The following is a 23,066-nucleotide window of genomic DNA, read 5'->3' as shown; positions in this document are numbered from 1 at the left end:
GGACAGTTCTTTGTCCAAGAGGGAGCTCAAGTCGGGCATCCCTCAAAGCGTGATTCTGTCCCCAATGCTATTCAACATTTACATGAAGCTGCTGGGTGAGATCATTTGGAGACATGGGGCGGGGAGCAGGGAGACCTTGAAACAGTAGTACATGCGCAGGTCACCTCTCGGCTGGACTTCTGTAACGCACTCTACATGGGGCTACCCTTGTGCCAAGTTCAGAAACTTCAATTGGAACAGAATATGGCAGCCAGGTTGGTTATGGGCTCTTCTAGAACTGCCCACATTACACCGGTTCTTAAATCCCTCCACTAGCTGCCCATTAGTTTCTGGGCAAGATCCAAGGTGTTGGTTCACTCTGGAACGACCTCCGGATGAGATCCGTCCTATTAACACCTTGGAAGCCTTTAGGAAGGCTATTAAGACGGACCTCTTTCCAGACCAGATGAGATCTATTGACTTGCCTCCCCCTCCTCCTGACCCTTACCCTTGCCATCGTTAGTGTGATGGAAATTGCTATTGATGTATATCGTTCCTGCCCTCTCACCTCTCCTTCAGAAAACGACTCATTTCTTGCCCCAAAAAACTTTTTTACTGTATTGTGTTATGAAAGTTTTAAATTTTCTTGCTGTTTAATAGGATTTTTAAAGGTTGATTAATGTTTTTATAATTGGGAGAAGGATTGGGGGTTTGGAATTTTAATTGTATTTCTTAAATTGTATGTTATTTTATTACTGTAATCCTCTTTGATTCCATTGAAAAAAGGTGGAATATAAATAAGAATAAGAATAACAACATCTCTTCAAGGGGGTCAAAAGCCCTTTCAGTATGCTCCCAGAACTGGGGGGGATGTTTCTGGGGCTGTGGGTCTCTCTGTTGGTCCTCCTCTGCAGGGTTGTTGTGAAGTATGTGAGGGAGGATGCCAATCTGGATCCTGTGGGTCTCTAAGCCTAGTTCCCAGGTTGACAGGGGATTGCCAGAGTTTTGAGGTCCTTCCGGCTCCCTCCTCTTGGCTTTGGCCAAGAGGATTTTGGCTCTTCTCCCCCTCCCCAGAGCCCCCTCCCCCAGGACTCCAGAGAAAACTCCCCTCCCCCAAGAAAAATGCTATTGAATCCTATCCTGTGCAATGCTTTCTATTTGGCACAAAACTCTTCCCCAAATGAGGCATCAGAAGAGACGGTCTCTCCTCAGCCCCACTTTCCATGAGAGAGGGGGCCACTCAAAGACCTTTTTACCTTTGGATCCCCCTCCCCTCCATGGCCATGCCTCTCTCCAAGGGTCCCACCGGCCTTCATTTATCATAACAACTCCCCTAGTACCCTGGACCCAAGGAATCCCCCAAGGAGGGGGCAGGGAAGGAAAGAGAGAGAGGAGGCCTTGCAGGACCCCAGCCTTTCTTTGGGGGGAGAAGAGGGGCTTCTCCCCTCCAGCCATTCCTCTGAATGAACAAGGGCTCTCCCCACTTCCCTCCCTCCCTCCCTCAGAACAGACTGTGAGGGCAGAAATGGCTTCTGGGGCTGAGACTGTGCAGGCGCATATAGTCCCAAAGGCCCCTCCTCAGCATGCGCAGGGATTGCCAGGTCCTAGATGTTGCTGCTTATTCCGCTGGCGGCCTTTGTGGGAAAGGAAGATATGCGCCGGGGTTCAGTGGCCTCCCCTTCCTTCCCTCCTTTCTTCCTTTGAGGAGACCGCAATGGAGGCCAAGGTGCAGTGCTGGACTCAGGAGGGAAAGGTAGGAAAGGAAGGCTCTGCTTTGGAAATATAGCTCTCTCTGTGTATCCTGTATGTTTGTGTCTGTGTGTCTGTGCTGTTCTTATGGCTGGGAATGGAGAAGAGAACTGAGGAGAGAAGAAAGGGTCAGTTTTGGGCAAATTAAGAAATTCTGTGCATCAAAGTCCAGTGTGTTGAAACAGTAAAGAACTTTATTGAGAACACATAGAAATTCAGTGATTAAGCCAGAACTGACCACTCCAACCCAAATACATTAAAACCCCTAAAACCAAAAACATGACCCTCTTCCAAACCTAGCCCCCACCTCCAATTCCCACAGTCTCTGCCCCACAGGTAACAAGGCCCCCTTTTGCCATTCCCAGAAACTAGCCCTTTCTGTTAATACCTGCCCCCAACTTTCTTAAGCCAAAATCCCACACATTGCAAAAGCTATAATTCCCATAACTATTCTAACCAGCTGCAACAAATCCCAACCTCCCATCTACCTAACCAATACCACAACCCACAATCCCCAGCCAAATTGACAACCCAAAGCAATTGTCTATACTATTGGCAATTAAAACCTAAACGTAACAAAATCCAACTTGAAAACATAGAGACATATTGACAGACAAATTTTACAAATAAGATCACAAGGGCCTTTTCTTTGCACTGCGGGATTGAAAAAATATATTTTTGTATTCGTTATTGACAAATATAATGTTAGGATTTGTGTAGCTTCTCTCCTCTTTGGACTCTCTGATGTGCCGTTAGGTGTGACTTCTGAGGAAAACATTTCCTACAGCGCTGGCATTTGTATGGCTTCTCTCCAGTGTGGACCCCCTGATGTTTCACTAGGTTTGACTTCTGAGAAAAACCTTTCCCACAATGCTGGCATTTGTATGGCTTCTCTCCTGTGTGGACTCTCTGATGTGACACTATATGTGACGTACAAGAAAAACATTTCCCACAACGCTGGCATTTGTATGGCTTCTCTCCTGTGTGGACTCTCTGATGTATCTTTAGGATTGACCTCTGAGAAAAACATTTCCCACACGCTGGCATTTGTATGGCTTCTCTCCAGTGTGGACCCCCTGATGTTTCACTAGGTTTGACTTCTGAGAAAAACCTTTCCCACAACGCTGGCATTTGTATGGCTTCTCTCCTGTGTGGACTCTCAGATGTATCATTAGGATTGATTTCCGAGAAAAACATTTACCACAATGCTGGCATTTGTATGGCTTCTCCGCTGTGTGGACTCTCTGATGTTTCACTAGGTTTGACTTCTCAGAAAAACATTTCCCACAATGCTGGCATTTGTATGGCTTCTGTCCTGTGTGGACTCTCTGATGTGACACTACGTGTGACTTACAAGAAAAACATTTCCCACAACGCTGGCATTTGTATGGCTTCTCTCCTGTGTGGACTCTCTGATGTGACACTACGTGTGACTTGCAAGAAAAAAATTTCCCACAACGCTGGCATTTGTATGGCTTCTCTCCTGTGTGGACTCTCTGATGTGACACTACGTGTGACTTGCAAGAAAAACATTTCCCACAACGCTGGCATTTGCATGGCTTCTCTCCTGTGTGGACTCTCTGATGTATCATTAGGATTGACTTCCGAGAAAAACATTTCCCACAACGCTGGCATTTGTATGGCTTCTCTCCTGTGTGGATTCTCTGATGTATCATTAGGATTGACTTCTGAGAAAAACCTTTCCCACAATGCTGGCATTTGTATGGCTTCTCTCCTGTGTGGACTCTCTGATGCATGACTAGGATTGACTTGTAAGCAAAATGTTTCCCACAATGCTGGCATTTATGTGACCTCTTTCCTGTGTGGACTCTCTCATGACTCAAATGTTTTTCTGTAAAGAACGACAATTACAGATGAGACTGAAAATCAGTTAAGAGAGGAGGGTGTTACTGCATGATTTAGCCCTCATTAATCCCTCCTTCTTAGAGATTAAATTAATAAAGTTGCTGTGAGTAACCTAATCATGACCCTGATGCTTATGCCCCTAAATCCATTGAACAGTTGCATTCTTACTCATAGGAGCTAGCAAAGAAGAGACCATATGGGAACTGCCTTGAGGGAATCAGTGGAAGAAGATAGTCAAAGGACTGTTCAAAAAAATATTCAATTAAACATTGCAAAAATACTTTGATTGACAGGTGGCATCATATCCTGTGAGACGGCCACTGAATGCTGAGTCAGAGACCAAGACATGATGCAAGCTAACGGCAGAGGATGCTTCATGCTGTTTGGCACCAGGAGAGGACTCACAACCAATACAGTATGCAGCTCACATGAGGATTGGTGTGAATGGGATAGGAGTTGTGTGTACAAGGGATGGTGAAGTTGATGGAAGTCGGAGAGGAGAGCTTGCAAATATTTGTATTATTTTGCAACTCAACATAGAGAACCTCCAAGGATTTCGATGAAATTGACTGTGTTTGTGACTTATTTTTAAGTGTGAAAAGTGGTCATTGCATTGCCAATGCCTATATCTGGATATTTGCTTCCATACTCTGCTATGATATTTTTGAGCTGTATCTGGGTGCATCACCCTCAGATTGTAGTGTACATTGGCTTGTGAACGCGATTAAAATTCAGAGCCAACAAGAATCTGAGAGGCGGTGAGCTAATCCCTTTTGTCTGAGGTATTTGCATCGAACACCTATTGCATTCAGTTCGTTTCACACCATTCTTCCCCCACAAAGGAAATATTCTAAAGTGATATAAACCTTTCTGAACCCACAGTTTCTGCTCCCAAGCAGAAACCAATTTCAGTATAACTATCAGCCCCGACTTGCTGTTCTTCGGTGTCAGTCCAGTTACAGATAGACACTCTGTTTGTTTTCATGGCTAAACACCTCAATGCACTCACCAACCTCAATTGTCGCAGGAACTACTGACCTCTCCTTATTTCAAATCCTCAACAGTTGGAATAAAGATCTGGATAGATAACGTATCACCATTATCAAAGCCTTACATCTATTCACCACGCCCAACTTTGTTACCTAGTTCTTGCGTGTGTGCGTGAACACTTATATGTATGTGTCTGTGTGTTTTGCTTTCCCCCTAAATAAAACACAAAAAACTATTTCAAATCCCACTGAAGATCTGTTTGATTCAGGAACTGCTATAGATTGGCTGAGTCCAGAGGTCACTATTGCCCCAGTGAAACTATTTTGCTCTATTGAGCTAAGTACCAAACTCCCCTAAAAGCATAGCGCTTGCGTCCCACAACATTCCAGAATTGGCAGTTTAGGGTTGAATATTTAGAAACCTTACAATGTGGAGAATAATAGTGCCTCACTAAAACTAGAAATTTCACGATTCTGCAGGAAGTTGTTATGACAATTAAATTACGTGTGAAAGGGAACTAGGAATCGTAGTACAGCACAAGTTGAACATGTGTCAACAATGTGATGCAGCAGCTAAAAAGGCCAATGTGATCCTAGGCTGTATCAATAGGAGTATAGTGTCAAGATCAAGGGAACTAATAGTGCCACTCTATTATGTTTTGGTCAGGGCTCACTTGTAATAATCCTGTGTCCAATTCAAACAGATGTTGAGAAGCTGGAGCATGTCCAGAGGAGGGAAACCAAATTGGAGAACGGTCTGGAAACCATGCTCTCGCAGGAATGACTTAAGGAGCTGGGTATTTTTAGATTATTGAAGAGAAGGTTAAGCGTGAATATGACAGCCCTGTTCAAATATTTGAAGAGATGTGATATTCTGGATGGAGCAGGCTTGCTTTCTGCTACTCCAGAGAAAAGGACATGGAACAATGGATGCAAGCCACAGGGACAAGAGATTCCACTTAACCTTTAGGAGGAACTTCCTCACAGTAAGAGCTCTTCAACAGTGGAATATACTCCCTCAGAGTTTGGTGGAGTCTTCTTTGGAGGTCTTTAAACAGAGGCTGGATAGCCATCTCTTGGGGATGCTTTGAATGTCTGTTCCTGGATGGCAGAGGATTGAACCGGATGGTCCTTGTGGTCTATTTCAACTCTTTGATTCTATAATTCTAAAGGGGAATCATAGCGCTCTGACAGTAAATTATGAAAGGGCCCTCAGTCTTCACAGGAAGGGCAATGGATTCAGGTTCCTTACCCACAGAGGCCACATTTTCATAATTCTCCATCATCACGGAACTGTACATCAGTTTCTGCTTTTTTGTCAACAGTTTCCATTCCTCCTCAGTGAAATATAAAGCCACATCCGCAAAGGTCACCTGCAACAGAAAATAGCCCTCATCCAGAAAAAGACTAATAAAAGGGGAGGAAAGCACATGGTGCATTGCAAATATTATTTCAACACTGCAGAAATCAGTCCAGGAAATAAACTTTAAATTCTGCTAAGCAAGGAAAAGCTACAGCCTTTGAGATCCAGTTTGTCTCGAATTCTTTCAATATAATATAAAATATGATAAACAATATAAATTAGGCCATTTCTGGAATATTATTGATTGATTAAGATACTGACTATGTCAACATGTATAGTACATTTAGTCACCAATGAATCATTTAGCCATATCTCACCTAATTTCAGAGGCAAATTTCCTTTTTAAAGAACAGTTCTGGGGAGTACTCTGGGCTTGAGGGCCACTGGGCCCACCTCAATTTAAGTCCAGAGATATTCTTCCATATCCCCCAGCATTTCACAGATTGGGAAAGAAAGACTCATGTGGACAAGCAACACCAGAAGGCGGTCCAGATGGCCAAAGTTGTTAATTATAATGATCACACAAGCGAGGAAGGGTACAGAAGTTTGTTTTTGCTCCGACTCCTGGCAAGAGAAAGATCCTGCCCCCTTCCCTCCTCCTGTCTCCCCTCTTTTGAGTGGATGGGACACACACTCTTTTGAACTTGGAACACATTTTGCAGCAACTGAACTGACCTGAGTAGAAGGGGGAAAGTGGGAGGAGGAGGAGTGAAATAGGCCATTTTCAAAGCCCCCTCAAAAAATGAGGTGATAGAGGATTAACCAGGACTCTCTCTGCCAAACTGCGACAGTATGTTTTCTGGTTGCTTTCATGAGCTGGCCCAGATACAGATGAAATTAACAGTCAGGATGGCAACTTACCAAAGAGCTGTTGTACCTCTGAAGCCTCTTTCTGTTGGAGCCCAGCTCCCTCTGCTTGGCCTTCGTGTTGGCCATCATGTGGGAAGGGGGATCCTGGTGGCCCTGCACTTCGGTCACTTCTAACAAAGGACACTCCAAATCCGTGTACAAGGTGTCCAAGATGAAGTTCCTTAGAAAAGAGACAAGGGTTAGGCTTGGTTTGGCTAGAAACCCTGCAGCACTCAAAGTCACTGTATCATCATGACTTCTCTTTCACAAAGAGGAGGAGCGGGAGGACCTGCTTTATGTCCCAGGTGGAGAAGCTGTAGCTCCTGGGCTGCATAAGAGCTACATTACCTTAGAGATCTGACCCATGGCCTCCCCTCATCATGGCCCCCTCCCCATTTAGACACTGGTCAAAATAATTATTTCATTTTTGTAGATGACACTATTTCTCTAAGCTTAACTGCTGTTTTTATTATGTCAGTCATAGCAGGAGCATGAAGTATGCACCTCCTCCCTCTGTTTGCTAAAGCCACATAGAAATTGAGGCATGTACATTTGTGTGCATTGTTTCTGAATGGATCTATTGTCAAAATAACAATTTCTTCACTTTTCCTTGTACATTTTTTAAAAAGATGCACACTGCTGAATATGTTGCACTTGAAATATCAAAAATCTATAAATGTATAGGCTTATGACTGAACATTGAACCGTGGATTATGCTCATTTGAGTGAAGTGAAGATGTATGTAAACTCATTTTATAAACGCAGTGAAACGAATACCTCATAAAACTCTAGCAAACACCACATACACACACAGTCCCCACACAAAGGACTCACTGGTGCATTGTGTGTCTGGGGTCTGGAAATCTCACTTCCAACTTCTGGGAAGACAGTTCTACTAGAGACTGAATTTGGGACTTTATGCCTGCAAAGCATGGGCTCACTCTCTCAGCTGCAGCCCTTCCACACAATCCTGGACTGAAGCGTTTACACATAACTCCTCTTTCAGCTCCAGGAGTAAAGGCCTACCTTCAGTACAAAGACCCTGATTCCTGCAGCCCCAGAAAGGCCTCTTCTGCAGTCCTTTATGGCCGGAGCTTCCCAGGTAAGAGGCCGTCTCCTCAGCCGTAGAGAAGGGTTGCTCTGAGTGCGAAGGAGGAGGAGGTCCACAGGGCTGAGGGAGGGAAGGCAATGGGGAAAGGTCAGTGCCAATGGCCATGGAGGGCAGAAGGTGACAATGCCTAGGAAACTCCTCTGAGTCCCAGCCATTCTAGGAATGAGTGGCAGGAGTGAGTCCAGGGGGCTGAGGGGGTCTCCTTTCCCAAAGGGGGAGGCAAGGACCGGTGGGACCCTCCCCAGCTAGGGCCCAAAGGGAGGGTCTCTTTCCCACCTTTCTCTCCCAGCTAGGGTTGCCATATCCCGCCGGGGGGTGGGACAATCCCGGTTTGGGCGGTGCCATCCCGGTCCCGGTCCGGTTTGGCGCCCAAACCGGGACGGCCCCGCCCACCGCAGCCACCTCAGCCACCGCGGCGGCTCCAAGGCCTTGCTGAGGCCTGGGAGGGCTCTCCGCGGTTGGAGCTCCAGCCGCAGAGACGCTCCCTCCCGGGCTCCAGCGAGGCCAGGGAGGAGGAGGAGGCGGCGGCCGCTTCCCACCGCGGCGATCACCGCGATGAGGGGCGGCCTCCGCCTCCTTCCCAGCCTGGGAGCCGGCCAAGGCTTGCTCCCAGACCGAGAGGAGGAGGAGGCCGCTTCCCACCGCGGCAATCACCGCGATGAGGGGCGGCCTCCACCTCCTTCCCGGCCTGGGAGCAGGCCGAGGCTTCCTCCCAGGTCAGGAAGGAGGGGGAGGCCGTTTGCCACCGCGGCGATCACCGTGATGACAGGCGGCCCTGGCCCTCCTTCCCGGCCTCTGTGGAGGCTTGGGCCTCCACAGAGGCCGGGAAAGGGAGTGGGGGCCGGGAGGAGGCTGCTTCCCACCGCGGTGATCATCGCGATGAGGAGCAGCCCTTGCATCCTTCCCGGCTTGAGAGGAGGCCGAGGCTTCCTCCCAAGCCAGGAAGGAGGAGGAGGACAAGGTTTTAAAATGTAGGACCTTTAAAAAAAATGGTCCTACATTTTTAAGCCTTGTCCAACATTTGTCCCGGTTCGGAGCTCCTCATTTATGGCAACCCTACTCCCAGCCCCCAAAGCCCAGACTCCCCACTGGCCCTGGACCCCTGCCTCCCCTTCCTCATTGGCCCCACTGGACCGCATTGGACCCTTCCTTCCTTCCTTCCTTCCTTCCTTCCTTCCTTCCTTCCTTCCTTCCTCTCAAAATGGAGGGTCAGAGGCACAAAGGAGGCCTGGCCTCCTTCTCTCTCTGGAGCCTCAGGGAGAGAAAGAGGAACCTTTCGATTCAATTGCGGAGGCCTCAGAGAAGGTTCTGGAACCGCTTTGATCTCTAGGAAAAGCGGGATACAAATAAATGCTTTATTTTTATTATTATTATTGTCACAAGCAGCACAAAATGGCTGCCGGAACACAAAATGGCCGCCTCTGCCTCAGCACTTGGCAGTTGGCAGTTTGAGGCCTTCAGGGAACCCAAAATGGAGGATGAAAGGGCCCCAAAGTCAGAAGGGATCCCAATCAGGATTTCTGATCCTAAAGAAAGGTTTTCCTGATGGCGCCCAATGGCTGTGATAACACAAAAAGTCCCCATACAGGACTTCCAAACCTTAACAACACCTAAACATTTTCCTGATGCTATTGAAAGGAGGAACCTGATCCCCTCCTTAATTACAATCAATAGTGAAAGATATTAATATTGATATTAAGAGTGGCCATCATCCACAACCCAGCTCAGGTGTTGACCGCACAGGGAGGCCAGTCCAGCTGCAGGTGGCCCTTCGTCCGTCCGTCCGTCCGTCCCCCTTTCCTTCTGCATTCCTCCTCTTTTCCCCAGCATCAGCCCCTTTCCCAAGAAGGCTGCATCCACACTATAGACATAAAGCATTTTGACACCACTTTAAGAGCTCAGTGCTATGGAATCCTGGGATTTTACCTTTGGACACTTAGCCTTCTCTGCCAGAGAGCTCTCATGCCACAACAAACAACAAATCCCAGGATTCCATAGGATGGAACCAAGAGAGTTAACACATTTTAGAACTGGAATATCTCTGCAGTGCAGATACAGCCTGAGTCTTTTCTAAAAGAATAGAAGCACCCAAGTTGAATTTTTATCCTGTTAAGAATGGTTTAGATTTTTTAAATATAAGCAGTTTGTTTTTCCGTCTAATCTTTATTCTTCTTGTTGTTTGTTTGTATGTTTCCTTCTTGGTAATATGAATTATTCTGGCCTGTCTCCTTCCTTCTTGCCTGAAAATCTATTAATAAGAAAACTGGGAAGACTTTTAAAACCTCCCAAAGGAGCCACTTTTGGCCTTTTTGGGGGGACTAGCCTCCTCTTAGAAGCCAAAGCCCAATGTTTGTGAAGAAGAAGGATAAAGCTTGTATTAAAACTCTCCTCCCCATTTCTGACTCCTTTTAAAACCCATGATCCCCAGAAGGAGCAGAGCTGTGTAATAAGAAAACCCTCTCAGAAAAGAGACACAAAAGACACACAAAGAGACACACTTCCTTCCTTTTGGCCCAAGGAGCCTGGCTCTTTCTGACTCTGGAGCCTCAGGAGAGAAAGAGAGGCCTCTGTTCAACTGAGGCTCAGAGAAGGTTCTGGAACGTTATTCCCCACAGTCACAAGCAGCACAAAATGGCTACCAGAACACAAAATGGCCACCAGACCAGAAAATGGCGGCTTCTGCCTGAGCGCTTGGCAGTTGGCAGTTTGAGGCCTTCAGGGGAGAGAGAGAGACTGAGGGGAAGAGTGCAGGGACATAGCCTTAAATTCCTGAAATCTTCCTTCCTTTCTCCCTAGCTGCCTTGTGTTAGTGGTGTTTCTGGTCTTGTTGTTGTGTGCTTACAAGTTGTTTCTGACTTATGGCGACCCTTCGCAGGGTTTTCTTGGCAAGAGTTGTCATTGCCTTCCCTGAGGCTGAGAGAGTGTGACTTCTCGCCCAAAGGACCCAGCTGGTTTCGTGGAGGAGTGGGGCACTCCTTAGTCACTCTCTGGATGCACTGGCTCAGTGCTAGGGAATTCTGGGAAATGTTGTTTTGTGAAACATTGAGCCTTCTCTTTCAGAGACCTCTGGTGCCACAATAAACTCCGTTTCCCAGGATTCCCTAGCACTGGGCCAGGGCAGTTAAAGCGCTCTCAAGCTGAACTATTGCTGCCATGTGTTTTGGACCTTACTTGGCCGCAAACTGTCCATAGCCTGCAATGCATCTCCTAATTCTGTTGGCAGTCCCTCCCTCCCAAGACTTTCCCATTCCCCCCGAAAACCAGAGCAAAGCTGGCAGATGGAAAGAGGTTTTGAAGCAGCATTTAAATCTGCCATATTTGTTTTTAAAAGACTAAATGTCCCAAATGCTATTATCAGTTTTGTAGCTATTATTACAGAAAGAAGTAGAGTGCAAACTCCTCAAGTACCTTTATTTTCTGGAGTGAGATGGGCTTTTCCAACTGACTCTCTGTGATGATCTCCGGTGGTCCAAGCAGCCAAACTGCGGCCCTGTAATAATAATAATAATAATAATAATAATAATAATAATAATAGTTTTATAACCTCTCTTCAGCCAAAAGGCTATCAGAGTGGCTTACAAAGTGCTCATTAGACATTTAGACATTATGGCTCTTAGCCCAGCAGACCCGTAACTTCCTTAAATCTCGCTGCCATCATCCAGTGAATTATAAAAGGGTTTCCCTTAACCTACACTGACCAGTTAAGGAACCTTATTTCTCCTTCTTTACTGATCTTCCCAAGCATCAACTGAGCCAAGACATGTGTAAAAGGAGCGTCGAGTAGTAGATACTCCAAGGAGATATTTACTATAAATAACAAAATATAACTAAAATATAAGTCATACAAGATATTAAGGGTCTTGCAGGTACAATATTTGTAAGTATATAATATTCAATTCATACAAGCTATTAAAATAATAAATAGACCTAAGCGTCCAATTCTGAGACTAACTTCCAAGATCCGCTCTTTAACTCTCTCTCTCTCGATCTCCAACTGACACAATTCCCCCAACTGTCTCTTGGTCTCTCAGGCCTTATATCTCCTTCTCACGGAAGCTTCCAGAAGAACCTTCATCTTGCTCTCTGATTGGTCAAGAGAGCCTTCCGTAGCAGTGATGTCATTCTGCATTTGCATAAACCTCCCTTTTCTGCCTGAAGAAGACCTCCATGGACTGGAGCCCAGTCATTACACTTTCCCAAGGCAAGGCTTGCACCTATTTCCCAATGTTGTTCTTGGGGTCTGCCTTCCATTTGTTTCCAGGTCTTATGGTGACCTTTTGGGAGTCTCTGAAGGGGTTTTCTTGGCAGGTTCCTTCAGAGTGAGTTTCCCAGGGCCATCCTCTGAGGCTGGGAGAGTGTGACTTGCCCAAGGCTTCAGTTGTTTTGGAAGCCTTTCTGCTTTATCTTCTAGAAGGCAGCAGTTGCTTCTTGCTCTGAAGAAGGAGAGGAACCTTCTGGCATCCAAAAGGCTAACATTCTATGGAGCTATGTCTGATAATATGAATATATAGGATTGCAATACCTGTTCGTTTATTAAAAGGTTTATAGTGCACCCCATATCATAGAATCTCATAGCTATGTCCCTTAATAGCAGTTAACCAAATTAAACAGTATATAAAACAAAAACATGAAACAAGCTGGACAAGAAAACTGTTACATGAATTTGTAATTGGTTGACCGGCCGAACCCAAAGGATATTCAACAATGGCTCCTTTTCATCCTGGAGAGAAGTGACCAGTGGGGCTCTATCCTGGGCCCAGTGCTATTCAACATCTTTATCAAGGACTTGGATGACAGAATTGGGGGCATACTTATCAAATTTGCAGATGGAACCAAACAAGGAGGAATAGCTAAAAGCCCAGAGGACAGGATCAAAATTCAAAATGACCTGAACAGACAAGAAAGCTGGGCCAAAGCTAACAAAATGAAATTCGACACCAAGAAATGTAAGGTACTGCACTCAGGCCGGAAAAATTAAATGCAGAGATATAGGATGGGGGACACCTGGATGAATGAAACTACGTGTGAAAGGGATCTGGGGGTCCAAGTAGACCACAAGTTGAACATGAGTCAACAGTGTGATGAGGCAGCTAACAAGGCCAATGCGATTTTAGGCTGCATCAATAGAAGTATAGTGTCTAGATCAAGGGAAGTAATAGTGCCACTATATTCTGCTCTGGTCATGTCCCACCTGGAATATTGTGTCCACTTCTGGGCACCACAATCCAAAAAGGACATTGAGAAACTGGAGCGTGTCCAAAGGGGGGAGACTAAAATGGTGAAGGATCTGGAATCCATGCCCCATGAGGGAGCTGGGAATGTTTATCCTGGAGAAGAGAAGGTGATATGATAGCCCTGTTTAAATATTTGAAGGGATATCATATTGAGGAGAGAGTAAGCTTGTTTTCTGCTGCTCCAGAGACTAGGACCCTGAACAATGGATGCAATCTACAGGAAAAGAGATTCCAGCTCAACATTAGGAGGAATTTCCTGACAGTGAGGGCTATTCGACATTGGGACACACTCCTTCCTCGGAGTGCAGTGATCTTTAGAGGTCTTTAAACAGCGGCTGGATGGCCATCTGTCGAGGATACTTTGATTGAGAGTTCCTGCATGGCAGAATGGGGTTGGACTGGATGGCCCTTGTAGTCACTTCCAACTCTATGATTTTATGATTCTAAGTGAACATGAAACATGTAATAAGAAAGTAATGCTATGTAATGAGAAGAAAAGGTGTGTATACAAAGAACAATTACAATACACAAATCAGCTTCAATTTATCTACTCTGAATAACATACTGATGTAATGCAGAATAACAGCTAAACAATGATAATGTATAAACTAATTTCAGTTTATTACTATGAATAACCTACTAATGTAGGTAATACAGAATGACTTCTACAACAAATAATATAAACAAGGGCAATTGTGAGTACAGGTACACAAAGGCTTCAGTACAATGACAATACATATAATTAAGAATGGGCTACAACAAAACAACAAAAGGAACAATTACAAGACACAAACTCCCTCCAATATATCTGCTCTGGGTGACATGCTAAAATAGATGATATGAAACTAAATAAAGTGCTGTTATCCCTGTCTTTGGGAATTGATGGAGGACATTTCAAGACAAGAGGTCTTCCTCAGCCGCAAGGGAGCAGGCTGTCATCTGAGATACTCTAGTACTTCCTCATTCAAAAAATGTGCCAGATATGTATTTTGCAACCGACCTTCCTCTACTTTCCTGCATGAAACCTGTCCTGGTTTTGGGATCTTCTGGGGAGGCCCTGGTTGCTGTCCCACGGACCTCTCAGGTGCATTTGGGGGGAAGGCAAGAGAGGGCTGCTTGGGGGCTGCTCTCAGAAGTTGGGACCCCTTCTTAGTCTTGCCATTTTCATTAATATTCTGCTCGCCCCGATTTGGGACACAAGGCAGGTTCTGACCATTAAAAAAACCGTTGTTTTTCTTGTGTGTCTTGAAGTGGTTTCTGACTTATGGAGACGCTATCCTGGGTTGTTCTTGGCAAGATTTGTTCAGAGGAGCTTTGTCATTGCCTTCCCTTGAGGCTGAGAGAGTGCGACTTCCCCAAGGTCACCCAGAAGGTTTCTTTTTTAAATCTTTATTGTATTAAAATACGTATAACTTGAATAGATGGTACCTTACTCCCTGGAAAATGGGAAAAATGTATAGAGTATCGGACGGAAACTGTTGGAGATGGAAAAACAAAAAGGGTGCCCTTTACCTCTCTATGTAAACCGCTTTGACCTTTATGGAAAAGTGGTATATAAATAACATTTATTATTATTATTATTATTTGTGGTGGGGTTGTGAGGAAATTCAGAAAGTTTGGGAAATGATTCATGAATCCATTCAACAGATACTCGAAATTAAATTCCCAATGAACCCAAAGTTGTATCTTTTGAATATAACTTCGGTACTAAATTCAAAAGAAGAAAACAAAATGTGGAGAATTTTTCTTTATTTTGTTTTGGCATCTAGAACAGAAATAGCTAAATTATGGAAATCTGATAAGAAACCAACTTGGGAAAACTGGATGTGAAAGTAAATGAGTCCAAGGAATTGGCTAGACTATCATATATAGGCCAAAATCATGATAAAGGCAAAAGAAAGAAGGAGTGGAAGAACGTTTTGATAAAGTGGGGAAAAGAATGGGAATTAAACTTGTCGCTAGCGGAGGACTAATCAAAGTCCTCTCTTTTTACTGTTCTCAGTGGATTTGGGAGAATGAAATTTAAGAACCTTTAAGAATATTATGCTATGCATGTTATAAACTGAATATAAGCATATTCTGTTTCTTTTTGCTTTCTTATATAAATCCCAGGTCAACAGAGGATGATTGAATGACTCACTGTGTATATTAAAAACAATAGAGAGAGATCCATGCAATGAAACTGATGTGAACATCTGTATAAATATATATTTCTTCAGTTGTTGTTAACCTTACAAAATAGTAAGAGAAGTAGACAAATTTTCTATGTAAAATCGAATGAAAAAAATTGCAGTTTCTTTCTTTTTTTACTTAAATTGTAAAAGAATAATTCACAGCTAGACTTCATATTTCGGAGGGAGGTTTCAAGGCGAAGGACATTCAAATGGCCTCAGATTCAGAAGACGGAAAAGGAAGACTTAAGAGGGTTCCAAATGACCAGTCAAGACTCAGATTCGCTTTTACAAGCAATTTTTATTTGGATTCTGTATTGGTCGTGTTTTATGTATTTGGAAACTTAAATAAAGATGAATTTTAAAAAATACATATAACTTATAACAAACAAATGAACAACATTTAAATTACCATACACACATAGGAATGCCATATATACATATAATTCTAAATGCAAAATACATTAGAATAAACTTCCAAACCTAAAGTGACAGCTAGCTCCTTTCTTTAAATAATCCTCTTTTATCTCTGGCTAATTAGTCTTTACATCTTTTCTTGTTCTCAAGTCGATTTAGACTCATGGCAACCCTATGGATGAGAGTCCATAATTCTCTATTTGTCTTCATACTTAACCTATACCAATTTTATTTTGAACTGGAATTATTCCCTCCCCTTTTCAATGTAAATCCTTTGTACATATTCCCCCAGATATTACCATTTCTTTCCCCAATACATAGTAATCTTCATTACAAATTTGACGTTTATATAATCTTTATTATTTTCTGAGTCATAAAAATAGAAAAAACAATACAAATCCAGTATCCATAACATCACTGTCACAAATCTTTCCGTTTCCTTGGACCCACTTTCTGCTTTCTGTCTTCTTGGCCTTTCAAGGAGCTCACTTTCATAATATTATAACCGAACCCTGCTTTTAAACACACATTTTATGCACAACTCTAAAACGTATGAACACAATATATCCCAATTGCTTATTGATAATATCAGTTTTCATTTATGTTCTTATCTATTGTCAAAATACCGTATGCATAACTTCGCAGTATTCGATTCCTTCTTTATCATGCTTTACTTTAAGCAGGAGACTCAAACTTTCTTCTACTGAACTATAATTAATCAGGAAATAAAAATACACATTTAAACAAATGTTTGAAGAACAGACTTTGTAGATTCAATTCCAGTTAATTCAGACCTCAATGTCCTTCAGATTTCAGTTCCATTCTTTTCCCATTCCTCTTCTCTTTTTCCATATTGTAATTCTGGGCCCTACAAGAGAGTTTGTCCCGTTCCCTGTAATCATTAACTCTCTGCATCCAATTTTCCCGTCTTGGAGTCTCATCTGACTTCCATAACTTTGCTATTTCAATTCTAGCTGCTGTTACAAGATATAATATAATCCTCCAATATTGTTTTTCGTCCTGAGGGCTTAAAATCGAAGTTATATTGAGTAAGTACAACTTAGGGCTCATTGGGAATTTTATTCCCAATATCTGCTGTATTGAGTCATGTACTTTCTTCCAAAGTTTTTGAATTTCCCTGCAATGCCACCATCTATGATAGATGTTTCCCTTTTCACAATCACACCCCCAACAATTAATTCCCCTGTGCTAATTTATAAGGTTTGTTTAGCTTCCATGGGGTGTAATATCACCTGTTCATTATTTTCATGTGATTCTCTTTTAGATCCTGCGCTACTGTAAATGTATTTGTTCTGTTCCAGGCGTTTTGCCATTCTTCCATTTCAATTTTGCATCCCATATCCTGCGCCCATTTCCCCATATACTCTTTTACAGTCTCCTGTTCCATATTCCTGATCAACAGTAGTTTGTGTCATTTGGATATCTTTTTCTTATCAGGTTGCCAGAACAAATCATCCAATCCGTTTAGTCTAGCTTCGATCCCTATTGTTTTGTTGTCCACCAGAAATCTTTGTTTTAGCTGGTAGGAATTAAACCACTGTCTATTATGTCCATCCTTGTTAATATCTTACCTAGATCTTATCGGCCAATTCCCTGATTGATCCTTCTTAAGCCAATGTTTGTAAGTGAGCCAATTACTGATGCTTATCCATCTACCGAAGAGTGCCTTCTGGACCGAAGTCCGAAGTGGTAACTTAAAATAAAATGTCTTTTTAATCTTGTTCCAAGTGAGTAGTAAAGATTTCCTCATTGGATGATTATTGCTCCTTCCCAATTGTCGAATTCAAAATTCCCTTCAGTCTGCTGGCAAGTATTTGTGTGAATATCTTCTAATCAGTGTTCAGCAAACTTATTGGTCTATAATTAGTCATTAACAAGCTGTCCTTTCCTTCTTTAGGAATTAAAGTGATACTCGCTAGCTCCCATGAGTCTGGAATCCCCTCTGCATTAATAGGATTAAACCATTTATATCGTGGATCTACTACTTCCCCTTGAAATGTTTTATAATATCTAGCTGTAAATCCGTCCACTCCAGGGGATTTCCCCTCTTTATCATCTTCTTATCTTCCCTCCGTCTATGGGGCCTGCAAAGGGAGGGGGCTTCCTTTCCTGGGGAGGGCATGGTCTAGATCTTCCCTGTCTATGGGGCTTCAAAAGAAGGCTCCAGGGCAGAGGAGAATGTGGCCCAATAGAGGGACCTTAACATTTCCCCAAATGAGCACATTGTCCGTCTCTCTGTCCAGAGGCAGAGCCCTCTTTCCCAAAATGGCTGCTCAGGGATTCCTATCCAAATGGCCCCTGTCTTTCAGCAGCCCCCTTTATGCCATCTCTTCCCTTGACACTTTCCTTCTTTCCTTCCTTTAACCTCCATCCCTTCAAGGAAGGGGGCTTTCAGGCAAAAAACTAACAATGGCTTCCATGTCCTTTCTGCATGTTCCCAGAGGAGGATCACTGATCTTTGCAGGGTTGTTGTGAAGGGTAACTAAAGGATGTGTGTGTGTGTGGGGGGGGGACTAATTCAGATTCTGTGGGCCTCTAAGCCTAGTTGCCTAGGGGGTATCCCTCTCCCCAGAAGGGGCTTTGAGCTCCCTCCGTCTGCCTGTTCTTGGCTTTGGCCTAAATCTGGGCTCTTCTGTCCCCCACAGACAGAGCCCCCTTCCCCCAGGGAAAACCCCTTCCCCCCAGAAAGCTGTTGTTCCCAATGCTATTGAAGCCTATGCTATCTGATGCTTTTTATTTGTCACAAAAGTCTTTTGACTGGGAGCCTCCCCTCTTCCCAGAGATGAAGAGGGTACCCCCATTGGAAGACCAAAGAGGGGGGCTTGCCAGCCCTTATCTCCCCCCCAAATGAGGAGGAAGGAAGGGAGAGTCTCTCCTCTGCCCCACTTTCCAGGAGGGAGGGGCTCCTCAAAGCCCTTTTTACATCTTAAGGACCCTGCCCCCTCCCCCCCATGACCATGCCTCTCCTCAAGTGCCCCCTGCCCCCTTTTTCTCATACATTTCTCTCCCCCACTTCCATCTCTTCCTCCCTCTGAACAGACTGTGAGGGCAGCAATGGCTTCAGGGCCTGAGACTGAGCATGTGCACATGTCGCAAAGGCCCCTCCTGAGCATGCGCAGGGATCACCAGGGCCTTGCTGCTGCTGCTGAGGCTTATTCTGTTGACAGCCTTTGCGGAAAGGGAAGGAGTGCACCCTTCTTTCCTTTCTTCCTTCCTTTGAGGAGACTTGGAGGATGCCAGAATGGAGCCCAAGGAGGAGCTGGACTCAGGAGGGAAAGGGAAGGAAGGAAGGCTCTGCTTTGTACATATAGCTCTATCTGTTTGTTTGGTATGTGTTTGTGTGTGTTTGCCTCTTTTCTTCTTATGGCTGGGAATGGAGCTTAGGACTGATGAGAGAATAAAGTGTATTTTGTGCAAATTCAGAACTTCTGTGCATCAAAGAGTCCAACACATTGAAACAACAAATAACTTTATTGAGAAAACATCAGAAATTCAGTGTTTAAACCAGAACTGCCCTCCCCAAGACAAAGAATACATTGAAACCCCAACACCTAAAACCCACCCTCTTCCAATCCTAGCCTCAACCACCACAGTCGCACAGTCTATGCCCCAAAGGGAACAAGGCCCCCTTTGCCATTCCCAGCAATTAGACCCCTTTCTGTTAATACCTGCCCCCACCTTTCTTCAGACAACATCCCAAACTTTCCAAAAGCTATCATTCCCATAACTATTCTAGCCAGTTGTAAGAAAAAATCCCAGCACCCCCATCTAGCTGACCTATGCCATGACCCATAATCCCCAGCCAAGTTTATAACCTGAAGCAATTATCTATACTAATAGCAATAAACTTAACAAACTATAACTTTAAAACAGAAACAGACATATAGACAGACAAACGTAACACACAAAATCACAAGGGCATTTCTTTGCATTATTGGATTGAAAATATCCTTTTTGTATTTCTTATTGAGAAAAACAATGTTAGTTTACTGCTGAGATTGGAGTGGCTTCTCTCCTGTGTGGACTCTCTGATGTGTCACTAGATTTGACTTTGACGAAAAACATTTCTCACAACGCTGGCATTTGTATGGCTTCTCTCCTGTGTGGACTCTCTGATGTATCACTAGGTGTGGCTGCCGAGAAAAACATTTCCCACAATGCTGGCATTTGTATGGCTTCTCTCCTGTGTGGACTCTCTGATGTGTCACTAGATTTGACTTTGACGAAAAACATTTCTCACAACGCTGGCATTTGTATGGCTTCTCTCCTGTGTGGACTCTTTGATGTTTAACTAGGCTTGACTTCTCAGAAAAACATTTCCCACAACGCTGGCATTTGTATGGCTTCTCTCCTGTGTGGACTCTCTGATGTATCACTAGGTGTGGCTGCCGAGAAAAACATTTCCCACAATGCTGGCATTTGTATGGCTTCTCTCCTGTGTGGACTCTCTGATGTGTCACTAGATTTGACTTTGACGAAAAACATTTCTCACAACGCTGGCATTTGTATGGCTTCTCTCCTGTGTGGACTCTCTGATGTATCACTAGGTGTGGCTGCCGAGAAAAACATTTCCCACAATGCTGGCATTTGTATGGCTTCTCTCCTGTGTGGACTCTCTGATGTTTCACTAGGTGTGACTTTGAAGAAAAACCTTTCTTACAATGCTGGCATTTGTATGGTTTCTCTCCTGTGTGGACTCTCTCATGACTCACAAGTTCTTCTGTAAAGAAGGACAATCACAGTCAAGAATGAATATCAGAATTAAGAGAGGAGGGTGCTACCCCAATTTTTAACCCTTGCTGAACCCTCCCTATTTGATATTAAATCAATTAAGTTGGTGAGAGTGACCCGAGCATGACACTATTGCAGATGTCCCGAAATCCATGAAACAATTGTATCCCTACTGACAGGAGCAAAGAAGAGATTGTAGTAGAACTGCCTTAAGGGAATTGGTCGAAGCAGATAGTCAAAGGGCTGTTGAAAAAATATTCCATTAAACATGATTTAAAATATTTTGATTGACAAGTGGCATCATTTCCTATGAGGCTGCCATAGTTTCCTGAGTCAGAGCCCAAAGCATGATGCAATCTAACTGCAGAGGTCACTTCATGCTCTTTTGCCCCAGATGACTCACAACCAATACACTATACAGCTCATCTGCAGATTGGTGTAGACTGGATTGGAGTTGTGTGTACAAGAGATTGTGAAGTTGATGGAAGTCAGAGAGCTTGCAAAGATTTGTATTATTTTGCAACTCAGGATAGAGAACCTCCAAGGACTTGGGTGAAATCAACTGTGTCTGTGAGTTACTTTTAAGTGTGGACAGTAGTCAGTGCATTGCCAAAACCTATATCTGGATATTTGTTTCCATAAACTGCTATGTTATTGTTGAGCTGCATCTGGAAGTGTTGCTTTCAGATTGCGCTGTACATTGGCTTATGAACAGGACTGGAATTCAGAGCTAAGAAAGACCTGAGAGCCGGTGTGCTAATCCCTTTTGTCTGAGGTATTTGCATCAAGCATCCGTTGCATTCAATTTGGATTCAGACAATTCTTTCCCCACCCAGGAAACATACTAAAGCGATTTAAACCATTTTGAACACTCAGTCTCTGTCCATAAGCAACAATTTCAGTATAAATGTCCGCCCTGATATTTACTGTTCTTTGGCGTCAGTCCCGTTGCAGAGAGAAACTCTGTTGGTTTACATGGCTAAGCGCCTCAATATACTCAACAAAACCACTTTCCGTTCCCTTGCAGGACCCTCAGCAATTCGAATCAAGAACATTCTAGGTAATGTATTACCATTAGTATAGCTTTACATTATTCACCAATCCCACCTTTTTTACTTACCTCTTGTGTGTATGAATGAATGCTTGTGTGTGTGTGTGTGTGCGCGCGTGCGCCGTGTGGGTGCATGTATTTTGCTTTTTCCCTAAATAAAACATAAAAACCCATTTGAAATGCCTCTGGAGTTATGTGAGATTGCATGCCTGGTATAGTTGGGCTGACCTCCGAGGTCACTGTTGCCTGACGAAAATTATGTCTCTTCTTTGAGCTAAGTACCAAATCCCCCCCCCCCCCCAAAGCATAGCACTTGCGAGTGTCCTCCCCAGACTCCAGCATTTTGGGTAACAAAAGGCCTCTGGAACCAAAAAGGCAGCTAAGCAAGCTCAGGTTGGAAAATAAAAGTGCCTTTTCTCTAATTGTGTCCTCCTTTCCTTCCTTCCGAAATATTACTCATAATTGCTAAATAAAACCACTTAATATGTCTGAAAACAAGGACCTGATCTGGTTCTCATTAGTTCACTGAAACCAGTTCTGAAAATTTGTCAGAACTGCCTCCCAATCCCCAAGGCCCCTCTCCTGGCCCTTCCCAGGGGTCCCTTCCTCTCCTCACAGCTAGGCGATCCTGGCTTTGCTCCTGCCTTCCCCTCCTGGCTCCCAGAGGCCTGATCCCCTTCACTTTCTCCCTCTGCTCTCTAACCTTCTTTCTTGCTCATCAGCATCTCATTTTCAGCATCTCTTCCATGCCTTTCACTTTTTCACTTTCCGTCCGTCTCTTTATCACAGACATATACGCACAGAGTGTGATGCATAAAAGGGACACTTTGAGGCCCATTTCTTGAGAAAGGCAGGATAATCAATATACAAATAATTAATTGGCAAAGGCAGAGCAAAGGAGCTGGGACCTGGACTCCAATTTTGGTGATGGTGAAGTGCCAGGGAGCAGTCTTAAAACAGCCTTAAAACATCTATAAGACAGGCATGGACTACTGATGGGGTTTGGAGGAGATCTCAGGGGCAGCCCCACATTGTATTGCCTGGGGGGGGGGGCGGGGGGCAGAATGAAACAATATTTTGCTCCTCAGCATCCCATAGCATCCCTTTTGGGAAGTGGAGGCCATTTTGCCACTGCAGGCCCAAGAGAGGTCTTTCCCCCAAGAAGACTCTCCAGAGCTTTAAAAGGAAACTTGCTCAGGGGTGTGCTGAGTACCATTTGGGTGTGAAAAGCATTAATCTCAATGGCTTCTTTCCACAAAATCCTAGAATAGGCAGTTTAGGATGGGGTATTTAGAATCTGTAGAAACTGGAGAGCAATAATGCCTTTCTGAACTACAGATTCAAATATTTATAATATGTTGCTATCACAATTAAACTACGTATGAAAGGGATCTAGGATTCCAAGTAGACCACAAGTTGAACATGGGCCAACAGTGTGATGCAGCAGCTACAAAGGCCCATGTGATTCTAGGGTGCATCATTACAAGAATACTTTCTAGATCAACAACAGATGGATGTGTGCATGTGTGTTTGTG

The 23,066-nt window shown here is 43.9% G+C and overlaps 1 protein-coding gene across 1 annotated transcript; it reads right to left on the bottom strand.

Moving 5' to 3' along the window:
- Positions 1-1,312: 1,312 nt before the first annotated feature.
- LOC149287724 (zinc finger protein 554-like) lies at positions 1,313-11,360 on the bottom strand. Its single transcript, XM_089492575.1, has 5 exons — positions 11,315-11,360; positions 6,808-6,976; positions 5,836-5,956; positions 3,521-3,580; positions 1,313-1,320 (listed from the first exon to the last, which is right to left on the bottom strand). The coding sequence occupies exons 2-5, from the start codon at positions 6,883-6,885 to the stop codon at positions 1,313-1,315; spliced, it is 267 nt and encodes an 88-aa protein (XP_089348701.1). The 5' UTR covers positions 6,886-6,976; positions 11,315-11,360.
- Positions 11,361-23,066: the final 11,706 nt, after the last annotated feature.

Source organism: Sceloporus occidentalis, unplaced genomic scaffold, assembly GCF_023333645.1.
Source record: "Sceloporus occidentalis isolate IW3139 unplaced genomic scaffold, rSceOcc1.0.p SCAF_57, whole genome shotgun sequence".
In the NCBI taxonomy this organism is placed as follows: Eukaryota; Metazoa; Chordata; class Lepidosauria; order Squamata; family Phrynosomatidae; genus Sceloporus; species Sceloporus occidentalis.
Note: the sequence above shows the minus strand (reverse complement) of the source record. Positions and strands in the feature narration are given on the sequence as shown.